The 17771-nt window shown below is 44.0% G+C and overlaps 1 protein-coding gene across 1 annotated transcript in view; it reads right to left on the minus strand.

Moving 5' to 3' along the window:
* Positions 1-9544: 9544 nt before the first annotated feature.
* Positions 9545-17771, minus strand: part of RRM2B (ribonucleotide reductase regulatory TP53 inducible subunit M2B) — a 42195-nt gene continuing 33968 nt past the window's right edge. The window contains exons 7-9 of the mRNA XM_024208949.1: positions 16707-16811; positions 15935-16048; positions 9545-10026 (exon numbers count right to left, since the gene is read on the minus strand). Of these exons, the coding sequence (XP_024064717.1) occupies positions 9874-10026; positions 15935-16048; positions 16707-16811 (372 nt within the window). The 3' untranslated portion in view covers positions 9545-9873. The remainder of the gene's footprint in view (positions 10027-15934; positions 16049-16706; positions 16812-17771) is intronic.

The raw sequence follows: 17771 nt of genomic DNA on the forward strand, positions 1-17771 counted from the left end.
ACCATTACCACAACCGTGAGACTCACATGGAGAAACCGGGGGGGAAGTATAACAACATTTCCTGATTGTACCTGGTGCTCGTATAATATCAAACTTCAGATCTGCAGTGAACAAAACTAATTACATGTCATGTAACTGGGGGGATTAAAAATTAACACACATTATATAAAAAATAAAATCTCTGGATGACAGATGAGAGAATACAATGGGAATAAAACAACCAAAATAACCAACAAAGGGAAACCAACAAAGACCTTTGAAAAAACTGTTACTTACCTCTCGTAACTGTGGTTCTTAGAGATGTGTTGCGCATGTCCATTCTAATAGGTGTGCGCGCGCGCCGCGTGCACAATCACCAGAAAGCTTTTCCCCTAGCGGTACCCGTCGGATCGGCTGTGGGGACCCCTAGAGTGGGGCCTTTATGGAGGTGTATATAAGTCTCTGCCAACCCGCCACCTGCTCAGTTCCTTTCACTCTAGCAGTTGTCATGGCATGTAACTCCAAAGCATAAGAACTTCATCACTGGAATTACCACCTGTTGATCCCTGGCACTGCACTGGGTCTCCTGCCTGAGGAATGGGCAGTGGGCAAATTGAGTGGGACCAGGTTCTCTCTGGGCATGGAAGGAGTAAAGATCGACATATAGTAGATGGGACATTAAATTTAATTTTACATGCAATATTTTAAATTAGAAATGGTGGGTGGCTTGGTTTATGGCTAGCATATACAATAAGTCTGATCTGAATCTTTCCTGTGCTCTCAGATGTTACTTAGAGAATGAACAAGGCTTCACCATTCCTTTACATCATGCTGTTTGCCAAAATGGCAACTTTGTTGTGTTTCTATAACTTAACTGGTTTATGAGGACAGGTTATTGGCCTATTGCTCAACCCTCAACCTGGAGGACTCATGGGCTTTTCATCTGGTGTCTACCCTCTGACCTCTGTATGGGTGGTCCTACCAGGAGTTAGAACTCCCACAGGCATAGCCCTCAGTTTCATTGGCGCACGCACACACACCCCCACACCTTCCTACTGTGTCAAGATGCAGAACACAAGGAAGGATACAATTAACATTATTTGTATCTTTTGGTTGATACGGTGATTTGTTTCCCAGGCATTGGACTTGTGCTTTGACATCTTGAGTTTTATTACCCACATATTACTAGCACTGCACAACATGTGATGCAAGTAGAAAATTATTTGATTGTTCAATAGCCATTTCATGTAAAGCAATGATTGGTGATGACAGTTCAGTAACACTGTTGTGACCTACAGCTGTTAATCATAAAATAGCATTTCTTAATACCAAAAGGTTTGTGTGCTGTGTTGATTAGTACTGACTTCTTGTTTTGTTTCATGACTTTCTACACCTCCCTTCTCATCCAAATTTGTCAGGGTGGGAATGAACTTTCTTAACTGATAAAGTTTCCAACATCACTTTTCACTCTACTCTTAAGGTCAAAAGCAAACACCAATCCTTTTGGTCACACTTTAAGATGCTCAATTTGCTTTAAAAAAGACCCAAATTAGTGAAACCTGAACTTCTTCTAATTTAACTTTTTATTAGACTATTAAATGCTTCTCTCCCTACATGAGCACTAACCCAGAGACTCTTACTGACTGAGACACCAATATTTTATTTATTAGCTCAAGTGCTCCACCATAAGGAAAAACTGAACATAATTCAATGGCTGAACATATGAAGAAGGGCCAGGAAGAACACTTAGCATCTAGTGGAGGCTGGGGAGCTATTGTCAAGGATGCCAGACAGGTAGTCTAATAACGTGCAAAAGCAGGAAAATCTGATAGCATGATTCAAGGAAACTGGAGTGTTTTGTCAGGAATTCCTGTCGCACTGCATTCACAGAGGATACAGCACACCTTAGAATTGCAGCGGTATATGCTTAAAATCCTGATTCTCTGTTAAAGCTTTAAAACAAATAAAGACAACACGGTGTAGCAGCATAAATTGGGTTAGGAACCATCTTCCTATTGTATGCATAAGGCACAGTACTATGGAGCCATGATACTGGATTAGGGCCAGTGGGCACCATTATAATACATATAATGATAAATTTACTGCTTGATCTTACAAGTAACTGGGGAAGGTTAATCTATAAAATGGTGGCAATCGGAGGGAACTAGATACATTGCTCCGTACCACCTCCCTTTAATTAAAATAACTTCCCCGTGCTCTTTCAGTTATATTAAAAATGTTGTTGTGTCAAACAGATCGTTTAAAATGGTCACCGATACAAACACAATTGAAAACCAATTCAATCCCTCTGTGGAACATGCTGTTATTAACCCCTTAGCTCCTGTCAGTGATAATTTATTTGGTTTTAATGTGTCACCTCTGGGTCATTAGTTCATATTGTAAAATATAATGCAACAGTAACTAAGGGCCCAATGACCCTGCCTGCTGCACGGTATGGAAAGACAGTGTGCAGAAAGACTGTGTTCCATGCATTTAACATACAGCAGAGGACAGTAGCCCAGGTAATGGCAGCATGGCAGGGATAGACTGTTGTGTTGCAATATGTGGAGAGAGAGAGTGTGTGTGTGTGTGTGTGTGTGGCTGTGCTAGGTCTAGGCACTGCTTCATTCTGCTGTCACCCACACCTGCTGCAAGGGAACTTGCATCAGAGCAAAAGTGGCCGAACAAGCTGTCTAGGCACCATATTGATTCATCACTACTGTATCCAATCTGAGGCCTTCCCTTCCAGGGCTTTCTACACACAAGAGAACAGGGCCCTGCACCTTCACAAATTCTCTCCATTATTGCATATAGGGACATTTAAAAAATTATCTTACATTATGACTGATCAAATGCCTATAACAGGCCTAAATTTAACCTCTTGTTCCTTTACTCCTTACCAGTCACAGATCTAGAAATTAATCACAAGGGCAAAGAAGTGTACATTAGTGAGATAAATTGAACCAGTGAATGGCCACAGATACCAGGAGAATTATTAACTTCAGGTCAGCAGTCTAGAACATTTTGCTGTCTTGGGAGTGTTCTTTCGGTTGACAACACACTATCTAGAGATCCAGCTAGAACCTGGAATGGCTCTGATGGGCCAATGCTACTGGATCTTTAACGCCAATAATATGCTCTTCATGGATAGTGCAGCAGACTATCACACACACTAGAAGAACTTACTGTCCCACTCCTTTTTAGCTTTCAAATTCAGAAGGGTTGGAAAAAAGTGAACATTTCTTTGCAAAAGTGAGAGGATTTGGGCACGTACAAGGCAAAAACCTTGTTTTCATTTTTAGAGGCTTTCAAAGTGTCTATAAAAAAAAATCCATAACTGACTCACTGGCAAGCAAAGGTGTATGCACTGCAATGCAGTAGAACTAGGCTGTGCAGTAATCTTGCTTTCTACACAAACAGAAAACTGAATGTATCGTAAGTGCCACAGGGACTTATGGAACCAGGGTTAATGAGTGATCTTGAGATCCAGTCTCCTCTCCATGCACTCAGGTAGTTTTCAATAATATTAAACAGGTTTTACGTACATGTATATACAAAATTGGGAGAATGTTTGTGGCAGGTTGGGTCACAGAAACCCCCTTGGTACTGCCACTTGATGTGCTGAAACTACCTCTGAGCCCGTTTTCCCTGGCAGCTTGGGACTTCAGTACCCTGTCTTGTTAAGCCAGACACGTTAGCCTGCTAGAGACACAGACCCAGATCTGAACCACGTCCCCCAAACGCTGCAGGCTTAACTGAAAACAGCTTAAGACCCAGTTCCCAATGGGATCCAAACCCTAAATAAATCTGTTTTACTCTGTATAAAGCTTATACAGGGTAAACCAGGGGTGGCCAACCTGTGGCTCTGGAGCCACATGTGGCTCTTAAGTTAATATGCAGCTCCTTGTACGGGCACAGACTCCGGAGCTGGAGCTACAGGCGCCAACTTTCCAATGTGCCGGGGGTGCTCACTGTTCAACCCCTGGCTCTGCCACAGGCCCTGCCCCCACTCCACCCCTCCCCGCCCCCCCCCGCCCCCCCCCCCCCCCCGCCCCCCCCCCCCCCCCCCCGAGCCTCCTGCATGCCATGAAACAGCTGATCGGAAGGTGCAGGGAGGGAGGGGGAAGTGCTGATTGACGGGGCTGCCGGTGGGCGGGAGGCACTGGGAAGAGGGAGTGGGGGGAGAGCTGATGCGGGGCTGCTGATGTATTACTGTGGCTCTTTGGCAATGTACATTAGTAAATTCTGGCTCCTTCTCAGGCTCAGGTTGGCCACCCCTGGGGTAAACTCAAGTTGTCCGCCCTCTATAACACTGAAAGAGATATGCACAGCTGTTTGCTCTGCCAGAAATTAATTACTTGCTCTGGGTCAATTAGTAAAATCACTTTTTGCTTATTAAGTATAAAAAGTAGGATTTAAGTCGTTCCAAGTAATAACAGACAGAACAAAATAAATTACCAAGCAAAATAAAACAAAAACACGCAAGTTTAAGCCTAATACAGTAAGAAACTAAATGCAGGTAAATCTCACCCTCATAGATGTTCCAAAAAGCTTCTTTCACAGACTAGGCTCCTTCCTAGTCTGGATCCAGCGATCACTCACACTCCCATAGTTACTGTCCTTTGTTCCAGTTTCTTTCAGGCATCTCTTTGGGGGTGGAGAGGCTATCTTTTGAGCCAGCTGAAGACAAAATGGAGGAGTTTCCAGGGCCTTCTATAGTCTCTCTCTTGTGGGTGGAAACCCCTTTGTTCTCCTGTGTAAAATCCCCTCAACAAGATGGAGTTTGCAGTCACCTGGGCAAGTCACATGTCTATGAATGATTCAGCTTTTTGCAGGCCGACGCCATTGTTTATATGTTAGTTTGAACGTTCCCAGGAAAGCTCAGATGTGGATTGGCATCTCCCAAAGTCGATTGTCAGATAAGTGTTTCTTGATTGGGCAATTACTGAGCATAGGCCTTTCTCAAGAAGCTGACCAAATGCTTCACTGAGGCTACTTAGAATCAAACAAGTACATAGCCAATATTCATAACTGCGAATACAAAAATGATACACACATACAGACAACATAATCATAACCAGCAATCTACAACCTTCCCATAGACACCCCATTTGGCCTCCTCTGTACAAGACCTGGTGCAACCATAGGACCCTGGTTGCAACAATAATCTATACGGTCACAGTTTATGTCAATAACGCCACAATGTTTCATTATCTCAAAGGCCAATTCCCAGAGAGACATAAGGGACAGGTTACTGAGGGCAGGGGTTTGTTCAATAGCTATCAATGGTTGCAGGGAGAACAAAATATGAAAAGGAATGTGGGTACCTAAAGGAATCTAGTGCAGACTTATCAGCTCTGGAGCCCTAAAGACTCAGCTATAGAGAGACTGTCAAATACTCCTAGTAGGGAACAAACAGTGAGTAACATTACCATCCTCCATTAGGTACACCTCTACCCCGATATAGCGCGGTCCTCGGGAGACAAAAAATCTCACTGCGTTATAGGTGAGACCACTTTATATCGAACTTGCTTTTGCCCCCCCTGTTCCTTGTTCCCTGACTGCCCCCTCCAGAGACCCCCGTCCCTAATCACCCCCAGGACTCCACCCCCTACCCAACCCCCCTGCTCCCTGTCCCGACTGCTCCGACCCCTATCCACACACCCCGCCCCCTGACAGGCACTCACTGGCAGCGGCAGGAAGCGGAGCAACTTGGCCCCAGTCCGCTCCACTCTGCCACCTCCCAGCCACGGAGGGCGTCCTTTCCCCAACCTCCCCGCACTCACCGGCAGCAGGAAGCGGAGCGACGCAGCCCCAGCCTGCTCCGCTTTCCTTGCCCTGGCCCCAGCCGTGTCGCTGGGGAGCGGGGGGGGGTGGGGAAAGGTCCCGCACTCACCTGCAGCGGGAAGCGGAGTGCAGCGGGCTGGGGCAGGGCTGCTCCGCTTCCGCCATTGCCGGTGAGTGTGGGGGGATCCCTTCCCCCAAGCCCCCACCCCCGAGCGACACGGCTGGGGCTGGGGCTGGGGCCGGGGCGAGGGAAGTGGAGCGGGCTGCTCCCAGCCCCCCGCTAATCCCCCGGACCACTCTGGGACTGCAGGGCCCCCAAAAGTGCCCCCTCCACAGCTCCTGCCTCCCAGACCCGGGGGGGGGGGAGCCCCTGACTGCCCGAGACCCTCTGCCCCTTATCCAATCCCTCGACCTCGGCCCTGGCCCCCTTAACACGCTGCTCAAAGCGGCGTGTCGGAGCTTTACCACATTGAATGTGAACCCACGTTATATCGGGTCGCGTTGTATCGGGGTAGAGGTGTATTAATGAAGGTAACACGCTGTGCCCAAGAAGCCAAGACACTCATATAGATGCTGGGGGAGCAGTGACTCTACTGCATTCTCTCCCTGGCCCCAAACACCACAGAGACCAGTGGGTTGGGGTTCTTTGGCTTTAGGGAGCTGAGGGAGAAGCTCTTGGTAGATTTCCAAGAATCCTCACCCCCTGGCAATGGGTATCCAAAGCTCTGCACAGCTTTTGGGACATCCATAGGTTTAAGGGATAAAACCCCTTGCTAGATGCAGAGAGAGCAAACCCTGCCCCGCATGACAGAATGATTCTGAGAAAATGCGGGGAGTGCATCTTCTGTTTCCTATCATGAGCCATGGTATGGAGGCCAAGCTTCCCTCTACCAAATAAAACAAGCGCTCCAAAGACACTAGATTACATTGTTCAGACATGGTTTATTTCTTTATTAACTTTATTTAAATCATTTTAGGCTTTGCAATAAAACAAGGAACTAGCAAGCCATAGACATTTCCCCGTCCGTTTCTTTAGGAAGTCTGGCATGGCCAGGACCATCTTTTGAACCGTGTTACTGAAACTATACAAATATTTCACACATGACTTGAATAAAGATTGTAACAGGACTTTGGTATCTTATGTTTATCTAAGAGACCTGAGCAAATCCATATACAAAACAGTGAATACCCTGGACTAAACATCAAGTATCTTAATTTAAATTATAACATTGGATAAATGCTTAAAAAAAAACTCCTCATACCACCAAGTTGAGGATGATACAAGCAGAAAAGAGGTTGCCTTTCCCCAAACAGGTCACATTCAGGTTTTAACATTTTCTCCTTCCATGTGAACATACTGCTCATGAAACATGCTGCATTGAGAGCTCCAGAATTTGTAGTTCTCTATTTAATCAAAGAACAGGTACAAGTACAGCCATAGGTGCAAGCTTTCCCTTAATGCCCCACCAATGTGTCTCCCTCCAGACTGGACAGGCCATCTCTAGAAGAAAGAGTAGTTCTACTTCCATGCCTGCTAAATCCTTGACCTCTTTGCTCAGACTCTGAACAAGGGGGAGCCAATTATTCTTATTTTTGTGATGTGGACACCTGTCCACCAGGAACTAGACTGACATGCCTGACTTACTTCACATAATTCAGATGGTAACTACAGTAGAACCCTGTTTATCTGACCCTCCATTATCTGGCTCTCCTATTAAGTGAACAACCAGCCCACACAGTTCCAGAAGAGGGAGATCTCTCCTGTGACCACTAGATGGTGCTGCAGCCTCATACTTACCCATTCTCTGGATTATCTGAGTTTTCCGATCTGGCCCCAGGTCCCAATTAAATCAGAAAAATGGGGTTCTGCTGTACTTTGTCACTGTCAATCTGGGCTGGATTGTTACTGTTATTCCTTCTACACCAAATGTCACTATGTCAAATTATAAAACCACCCCTTCAATTTGTGCCTATACGGTAGCAGTTGCCTGTGATATAAACTAAAATACACACACACGCTAGATTGTACTACAGATCACACATCACCATTTATGCAGCACTCACTAGTTGGGGCTGATAGTCACAATGTACTACAGTGTTGACAGAATAATTTAAAAACATTAGTACATTGTGACTATCTGTGGTCTGAAAATTCTATTGTAATGCTGTGATGTTGCACATTGAACATGCTATTCTACAGATGACCATCACCCCAGTATCTGGCTCAAGTAAAAAAATACACCTCCAGGGGAAAAAATCAGAACGATACACTATCTTACATTACAAATATACTGGTGAAATTCAGAAGGATGGGAGAGTATAGAATACCCAGCAGAATGGATAAAATAAAGAAGATATGTAGAAATTGATATTTCAATGTCAGATGCTGATCACAACCCCAGTGCAATAAGGGGTTAAAGCTGCTGTAAGTCTGCTTACTGTTAAGACACTTACATGTAAGTAGCAGCAACTGGATTAAACAAAGTAGGTTGAGATTTGAACAACACCAAAAACTTTTTCCTTCTCTGTCTCGTTACAGGCTCAAGTTTTAAATATAGATCCACCTGATTTATAATATTACAAAACAAATCTTATATGAAGGATATTTTCCCTTGAACGCTTGCTGCTATTACTGATAGGCTGGGTTTGGCACGTGTTGTGAAAGCTGCTTGAGCTAGATGACAGGTTAACAGGGAAATCCAAGCAAATTATATCACCTGATCTGATAAGATCGTACCATAATCATACTGTATACCCCACTAAACACACACCACTCCTTCCTCTACTAATGTTTTTGAAGCAGTGGAGAAGGGTACTCTATCATAGGGACAAAGGAGAAGCACTGTTCTAGATTCACGAATTTACATTTTAAAACCGTTGTCAGAAGAGTTTGCAGGAACATATTTACATGCAGTGTTACCTCATCTGGGTTCAAGATTAAAATACTGCAAAGTGAGGCACAGATGCAAATTAAGAAATACACCTCTACCCCGATATAACACAAATTCGAATATAACTCGGTAAAGCAGTGCTCCGGGGGTGCGGGGCTGCGCACTCCGGCAGATCAAAGCAAGTTCGATATAACGCGGTTTCACTTATAATGCGGTAAGATTTTTTGGTTCCCGAGGACAGTGTTATATCGAGTTAGAGGTGTAATTAAACTTAACTAAAGCACAGTAAAACATATAGCAGCCATTTAAAAAAAGCCAGTTTTACCCAATGGTCACAACAACATGAGTCAAACAAGTTCTTTATAGTACAGTAACTCCCCATTTAACGTTGTCCCACTTAACGTTGTTTCAATGTTATGTCCCTGCTCAATTAGGGAACATGCTCATTTAAAGTTGTGCAATGCTCCCTTATAACGTCGTTTGGCTACCTGCTTGTAAGATTCTGTGGAAGAGCAGCGACTTTACAAGGGAGCATTGCACAAGTTCCACTTCTCCGCCTCCTCTCCCTCCCTCCCTCCCAGCGCTTCCCCCACCGCCAAACAGCTGTTTGGAGGTGCTTAGGACTTTCTGGGAGGGAAGGGGAAAAGGGGGTGGGCTTGGAGTGGAGCGGGGACAGGAAGAGGCGGGCCTGGAGCATTCCCGGCAAAATCCGAGCCTCTTCTCCAGGGAAGCTGCTGCTGCAAAGGTGCTTCCCAGCCAGGGTACTTCCCAACCACAGTACAGTACTGTACAGTATACAGTACAATACCTTTTGTCTGACCCAAAAAAATTTCCTTGGCACCTAACCCCCGCATTTACATTAAATCTTATGGGACAATTGGATTCGTTTAACATTGTTTCACTTAAAGTTGCATTTTTCAGGAAAATAACTACAACGTTAAGTGAGGAGTTACTGTATATCCCTTTAAGAAGCTGCATGAATTTCTAAGAGGACCTTTTTTCAGGGTGCAATGCAAAAAGGTATTTACATTATAGGTTATAACCTACATATTGTATTGCTAAATTACAGTCTATTCAAGTGTAAATTTATAACTTCACACAAAGTAGGAAGCCAGAAAAAAAAATCCTAGTAGACTTCAGAAGAAATACATAAAACTTCCCAACAAGAAGTGAGATGGGGGAGTGGGAAAAAGTCAAGATGCTCTCTGAAGAGAGATTAGAAATCTGCATCCAGAGTGAAAACATTGTCTGTTGTTTCTGCCATAACTGCAAAGCGCTGATACTCTGAAACCCGCTTCTCAAAGAAATTTGTTTTTCCTTCCAGTGAAATATTCTCCATGAAATCAAAAGGGTTTTCTGCTTGAAAGACCTGAAAGCAAACTTTATTAAATTGGAGTTCCTGAAATGACAACATGATGCTCCTATGAATTCCCACATGAATAATCCACAAAATGATGTTACTTACCTGTAACTGTGGGTTCTTCGAGATGGGTGATCCTCATGTGTATTCCACACATGGGTACACGTGTGCTCCATGTGCCTGAAACTGGAGATCTGTAGCAAGTAGTGTCCGTTGGTCCATGCATGCACAGTTGCTCTCCTTGTGCTTCAAACCGAGGGTGGTATGGACAGACACCTTTCCAGTTCCTTCTCTTACCATGAATTAGATAACATCTGAAGCAGAGGGGAAGGAGAGCGGGTACTGAAATGCAGATAGGGACCACACATCTCAAAGAACCTCCAGTTAAAGGTAGGTAACTTCCATTTCTTCTTCAAGTGCTGGTCCCTATATATATTCCACACATGAGTGACTGGTAAGCAGTATTCAAACAGGAGGAAAGTGTGAGGATGCAGTTGGTATGGATATCTGTAACACTATTGTGCCCACAGCTGCATCTGCCATGGAAGCCTGGCCTACAGCAAAATGCTTTGTAAAGTTGTGGCTGGATCCCCAGGTAGCCGCTTTACAAACGTCCAGCATTGATACAGCTCAAAGAGATGCCACTGAGGTTGCTTGTGCTCTCATAAAGTAGGCCCACATACCCGTCTGGGTGAGTTACACGTGCCAACTGATGAGACAGAATAATGCATCCAGAGATCCACTTAATGAGTCACCGGGTCAATAATATTTGTCCTTGTGAGCACTCTGTTATGGCGACAAATATTCTTGGTGTTTTCCCATTCAGTTTCATTCTCTGCAGATAAAAGACCAAGGCCTATTTGACATTCAGGGAGTGCAGTCTTTTTTGTTTGTTTGTTCGCTGAAAACATGAGGTTTTGGGAATAATATTGGTAAGTGAATAAGTTTGTTCATGTGAAACTCTGAAATAAAGACAGACTTTCTCTGTGATATATGGTGTACGGCGGGTCAGCCATGAGAGCGCCCCGTTCATTCACCCGTCTGGCTCACTTGATGGCAAATAAGAAGGCAACCTTCATGGAAAGGCGTGACATGGAACATATGACCATCATTTTGAAGGTAAGAGCTGAGTACCAAGCTGAGGTCCCATGTACTGTGGGTACTGTCACTGGTGGGAAGGTCCTAATGAGTCCTTTGAGGAATCAAATTGTGGCAGGGTGAGTAAAGATAATGTGGCTTTTCACTGGATGAGGGAAGGCACTGACTGCTGCCAGGTGGACTTTTAGCTAGCCAATGTAAAACCCTGACATCTTGAGGGACTGGAGATAGTCTAAAATGGCAGTGATACCTGCCAATTCTGGTGAACGCTGTTTTCATTGTGACTAGATAAAGAAATGCCTCCATTTAGCTAGAGAGCATTTTCTAGTGGAGATTTTTCTGCTGCGATTGAGAATAGTTCAGATGGCCTCTGAATATGAACGTTTTAGGTATGATGATCCAAATACCAGGCCATGAGATGAAGAGGGTCTGGGTTGCAATCTCTGATCCTGCCCTTCTCCTGATCCAGAAAAGATCGTATATAGGTAGGAGGATGGGATGACGTTCATAGGAAGTCCAGAAGCAAAAATGTCTGGGCCAATTGGATACGATGAGGATAACCTTGGCCCTGTTGTGGCAAATTTTCTATAGAACCTGAGGTAGTGGGGGATGGGAGGAAAGACGTACCTTAGATGGTCAGTCCAGGATAACAGAAGGGCATCACCCTTGGAGTCTCAGCCTAATGTTGCTCTGCAACTGTAGAGATTGAATTTCTTGTTTGTCTGGGAAACAGGTCCCAGTATGGTGTTTCCCACTGGGTGAAGATTTCAGTCAAGACTGAATTGTGTATTTCTCACTCACGATCTGCAGAGAAGTGCCTGCTGAGATTTTCTGCCAGTCTTCTGCACACCTGGTAAGTATGTCACCAACAGCAAGATGCTCTTCTTGATGCACCAGTCTCATAAATTCACTGCCTCTATACACAGAGGAAGAGATCTTACTCCAGCCTGTTTGTTTACACAAAGGACGGTCAATCATGTTGTCTGACATTAGCTGGATATGACGGAACCATATGAGAGGGAGGAATGCATTACAGGCAAGGTGAACTGCCCTCCTCTCCAGTACATTTATATGCATTCTGGCCTCACATGGGAACTATGTGCATTGTGACTGTACATGGTGGCTCCCCATCTTATGAGGGATGCCTCTATGATTATGGTTGCGTCCAGTATGGGTGGAAGAAAGGGGATTCCCACTCACATCTAGTCCGGTTTTGTCCACCATACAAGAAAGGCTCTGACCTTTACAGTATTGTTATCCTGGTATTCATGTTGTCCTTGTCCGGTGAATAAACAGACCAAAACCAGGCCTGCAGGCAACAGAGATGGAGTCTAGCGAATGATGTTAAATACACTCATGCAGCCATGCGGCTTAGTAGGGAAAAACACACTCCTCAATGTAGTGTGAGGTCTAAGAGTGACTGCTCATGGCCTCAAATCTGTTTAAAGGGAGATAGCCTTTACTGAGGACGAGTCTAAGGTCAGTCCTATGAATTCTACAGTGTTTGTGGGAGTGAAATTTTCTTTATTTATACAGACCCCCAATGTCATCAGAAATGGAGCAAGGACAGGGTTGCCAACTGGGCTTCCTGGCTTGTTCAGCATGTTACTAGCCAGTCATGCAGATATGGGAAGATGGCATAGCTGTTGTGCCTCATCTGGGCCACCACTGAGAAGACTTTCGTAAAGACCTTGGGTGCGGTCACCAGCCCATATGGGAGTACTCTAAACTGGTAGTGCTCTTGTCCTACCATGAATCTTAGAAAGCTTCTGTGGTACCAGTGAATATCCACATGAAAAGTAAATATCTTTCATGTTGAGGGCTGCAAACTATGCGTTCTTCTCCAGAGAGGGAATTATTGATGCCAGTATTACCATGTGAATTTTGACTTGTGAATAAAGACATTTAATTGGCATAGATCAAGAATTGGTCTCCATCCTCCATATTTCTTGGGAACTATGAAATATGAGGAGTAGACCCTCTTCCCTCGATGTTGGGATGGCACCTGTTCTATGGTGCCTCTCTGAAAGACAAAATTCACCTCCTGATGAAGGATCTTCTCGCGAGAGTGGTCCCTGAGAAGATGATTTGTGATAGGGAGGTGAGACAAACTATATTGCGTAACTGGCATAGATGATCTCTAATACCCACTTGTTTGTTGTTATTGCCCTCCAGTTGTGTTTGAAGTGGGTAGCAGCCGCCAAATGTCTGCGGGGCAGTACGGCATGGCATCAATATCAGCATGTGATTCTCAATGAAACTCTTGGATAATGGGTGAGGGTAGACAGTGGTTGCAGAGTCAGAGGAAGTTGTATACCTGGATCTTTGAACCTTCTGTCATTTGTGAGGTGATTTGTGAGGGCACTGGTGATAAAGTGCTGGGGGGGGGGGGAAGGTTTGGGGCTGTAGGTTTGCTTGTGGTGCTCTCTCTTCAGGGCCAGGGTATAAATCTCCAGGAAGCAGAGAGTTGTTCTAGAGTCCTTAAGAGAGCATAGTGTAGCTATAGGGCTAACCTGCTGACTCATTGCTCTTCTTATTGAAGAGATTATACTCAAAAGGCAAATCCTCAGTGGTATTCTGGACCTCTGTGGAGAACTAAGATGAGCTAAACCATGATTCGTGCCTCATGACTGGCTGGGGTGATGGGTCTAGATAAGTGGTCCCCAAACTTTTCAGGGTCATGCCTCCCTTACCCGTCTGTGCCCCAACCCCAGAGCCAGGAGCGGTTCTGTCCGGGCTTGTCTCCCTTGGGGAGAAGGGTCCCCTGGAGCACTCAATTTATCCGATGAAAAGGTGGGCTCCTGTTCTACCCGTGGTGCCAGCGGCACCAATGGAAGAATTCTCTAACTTGTGGATGCAGTGGGGGACGATCCTCTTTTCCTCAAGGTGTTTTTTCCTGACACTGAAATGTCTCTAAAAAGGACCAGGCCCAACAGCAGAGGAGATTATGAATAGAGCTGAGCAAAAATATGTTCCAGAGAGGTAAAGGTTTCAGTTCTTCCTGGAGTTCAAGGAGTCCCTGAGGTGGGGACCAATGGATCTGGGGCCGGGCCTCCAATACTCTTGAACTCAGAGTGTGCCGGAATCACTGACTCCCAGGTGTACAGTGTAAAGCTCTCAGACACGGCCAATCTGTCCCGGGGGAAGGAGTTGAAACCAGAACTGTTAGATCCTTCTTCCTTTGCACCTTTCCTTCTTGGACAGGTTTGTGCAGACTTAATCCCTAAGGACGAGCGAATGAGGACTTACCTGACTTAGACCAACACGGGAAGGGATCCTTTTTCATAGAGGCAAATCTGGATAGAGATCTCTCCTTATGCCTATACTTATGTTCCCTACTCTTATGAGAAGTTTATTAGGCTTAATTTTTTCAACCCCTAGTCCAGAGCTTGTACTCAGCAGGGGCACAACTCGCAACAAGGCCACTATACCGAGGTTCTCCCCAGCCTGCATCTGACTGGGGTCTTATGGCCAGCTCCATGAGATGCTTCCACAGATGGAGGTCTCATCCCTCACAGGTTTGAGTGAGCCTCCCCAAGTCAGTAAAGGAAGCGCTAGTGTTCATTGATGAAGCAGAAGGAACCAGGGCGGGAGATACAGTTCTTAAACTCTGGGACTCTTGGCATAGTCCTTTTCCACGGGGAGAAGCTCCGGAGAACTAAACAAATTATACTAGCTATGAAAATACTAACACACTTAAACACTAGGTCTAAACTTACTAAAAACTATTTACAATATATAATTACAGATATTGTAAGTAGAGGAAGATCAATGCGGACACAAAGAAGTCAAACCAGGCAGTGGTAAGAAGGAATTGGAGAGGCATTGGTCCATGCCACCCTTTATGCCCTCAGTTTGAAGCATGAGGAGAGCAACTGCAAATGTGAGGACCAACAGACGTTACTTACTACAAATCTCCCATCTCAGGCGCTGGAAGCACATGCGTGCCCATGTATGGAATTCACATAGGGACCAGCACTCGAAGCAGAAGCACCCACTTACTGGTAACATGCCTTGGTAAATATAAAGCAGGAATTCTCCAGCTTCTCATAGGTAATATCTAGACTGGTTCTCCCCTCCTCAACCCACCAACCCTGGCAACCAGCACTCAGCAAGGGAGCATGAAATATCTCAGGAAACAAGATATTAGAATAGACTTGGCTCTCACTCCACTAAAGCAGTGCAATATAAACGTTTACTTTTCACACCCTGAGAGAGCCACTCTACCCTATATATTGATTAATGTTTTTTTACTTGGGGTTTGTACCATGAATGCATCCAGCACAAAAAACTCTACGCAACTCTTAACTTATTTTCAAAGGTTCACTTCTTTCTGTGTGTAATTAAAGGATTTATCCTCAGGAAGTTCTCCTGTCAGCATTATTAATAGATCTGTTTTCCTCAGAGTAACAGTATTTTTCAAAGGTCACTTGCTTCCATCTAAGCAAATTCAGCGTTATATTGACCACCCAAGAGATGGGCATGGTAATCTGTTAACCTTGTGCAATGAATATAAACGATTCTACTTCATTATAGCCTCGTAGAATCAGAACACCTGAATGCAACACACACTTCCAATTAAATCCAAGTAGTACTTACAGGGCAACCCTGGCCAGAGAAACAATGGTTTCATCTGTTTCAAATAATGAAATCTGTATATTGACATTGTTCTCTGTGTGAGATACAGCAGAACGCATAAGTACAGCATGGGTGCGATACCCACACCTGTGGTAAATTAGTGCAGCACACAAACAACTTTGCTTGGCCATTTTAACAGGCCAATATTTCTTGGAAGTGTCATCTCTCTCAACTTTCTTACCTTAGAGAACCCAAGTTCTGTCAGTAACCGGTCTGCCACAAATTCAATATACCGTTTCATCAAAGTGCAATTCATTCCAATCAGCCCTACTGGTAAAGCCTCTGTTAAAAACTCCTGGAGTAAAACACAACAGTGACATTTAAAGAAGGGACAGTGCAACTTAAGGGGAACAAATAGTATTTACTTGGTGGTGGTATATCGTTTGTGATGTTTCTATGAAATCAGACCCAGAGGTTGTTTACAACTTAAATAACTTGCATCACAAGAAACACAGCAAATGTCTCCTGTTTTGATCAGCTCTTTGCAACTTTCTATGTTTAATATTTATTTTGTGAAAGAGTCAGTGAGAATTTTCACTGGTGTTTTTACTATGTGACGGATCCAATTCTCACTAACAATCAATGCAAGTTTTGCCGTTGAATTCAAGGGGAGCCGGATCAGATCCTATGTGTAGCAACAACAACAAAAAAAATCTTACCTGTAAGTAAATGTGACTGAACATGAAAGAGAAAAATCCACCTGTGGTGGCGTTAGCTTTTACTAATCACTTGGCTAGTACTGTCAAAAATCATCTCTGCCTTCTATTCTGTGACAAGCAAGAGTACCAAGAGATTGATTGTAGGTGGTGTTTTGGAATTTTACAGTGATTCACATGTGTGGACCAGTCATTTATTAGGAATTCCGGAAATTCTACTACAGCATCACCTTCTTTACGCATGAAAAACCTCTTGTGCCATCAGTGACACTGTACCGATCAGTCTTGTCTGCTCACCTGCTCAATTTCAACTGCATTAACAATGATCTCCTTGACCCTCTCTTCTGAAGGCTTGTTTACTAAATAATGAAATATTAGGCAAGCAAAGTCACAGTGCAGACCCTGAAATACAAAAGAATGAAAGAAGTTTAGTTTCTCCTGCCCCTCATGATTTGCTATTTAAAGCCTTGTACTGATAATTGTCTCTCTGAGAGGAATAAGCTTCCTAACTTGCTGCTTCATGGCAATCAGGGTGGATAAAAATCAATGATTTAAAAAAAAAAAAAAATCAAAAATCGGTTTTTATTTAAATCGGATTTTTTTGATAAAATGCTTTTTGAGGAAAAAACCTATCTAAAGATAGTTTTAATTAAGATACATTATAGCTCAAAGATATCTCATCATGGAATAGAGATTATAAATTCTAATTCTATACTATGAGACAATATATTCATGTAATGTTTAAGAAAAGGTTTGTAAATGAGTTCCAATAGTTCATGGAATAGGGACCCAATCTTATGGAGTTCCAAGGGCTTCTGTATATATTATTTAGGTTAATCTTTCTATCTACCCAATGGGACTCAGTGCTCAGTCTAGAACAGTGGTCTCCAAAGTGGGGTGTGTGCACTCCAGGGGGTGTGCAAGAGGATCCTTGGGGGTGCACACTAGAAGGGAAAACCTATAATGGCAGAAGGCAGTAAAAGAGACCCAGTTTGGGAATATTTTAATGAAGTTCCGCTACCTGTGAGTAAGACAGGCATGCATGCAAAATACAAACAGTGCAACAAAGAAATGCAAGGCCTGGTTGCCCAAATGAAACATCATGAGAAGTGTTCCTCCTCAGGAGGAAGCTGCGTTGAAGATGATGAAAAGAACATGTCTGAACATGCAGGATCTTCAGGTTGGTAAAGTTTTTTAATTCATACTTCTTTCTTAAGGACGGCCTGTCTTCCTTCTGGACTATTCTTGAATTATCATGTTTGAGCAAAAAATATAGTTGTTACTCTATGATACTATCATTTTAGATGCATTTAAACTGTAGTGTGTACCTTCTAAAAATGAAACCTACATCTATCTCTGAGT

This window comes from Terrapene carolina, unplaced genomic scaffold (assembly GCF_002925995.2).
Source record: "Terrapene carolina triunguis isolate 2854851 unplaced genomic scaffold, T_m_triunguis-2.0 Scaffold58, whole genome shotgun sequence".
Lineage (NCBI taxonomy): Eukaryota > Metazoa > Chordata > Testudines > Emydidae > Terrapene > Terrapene triunguis.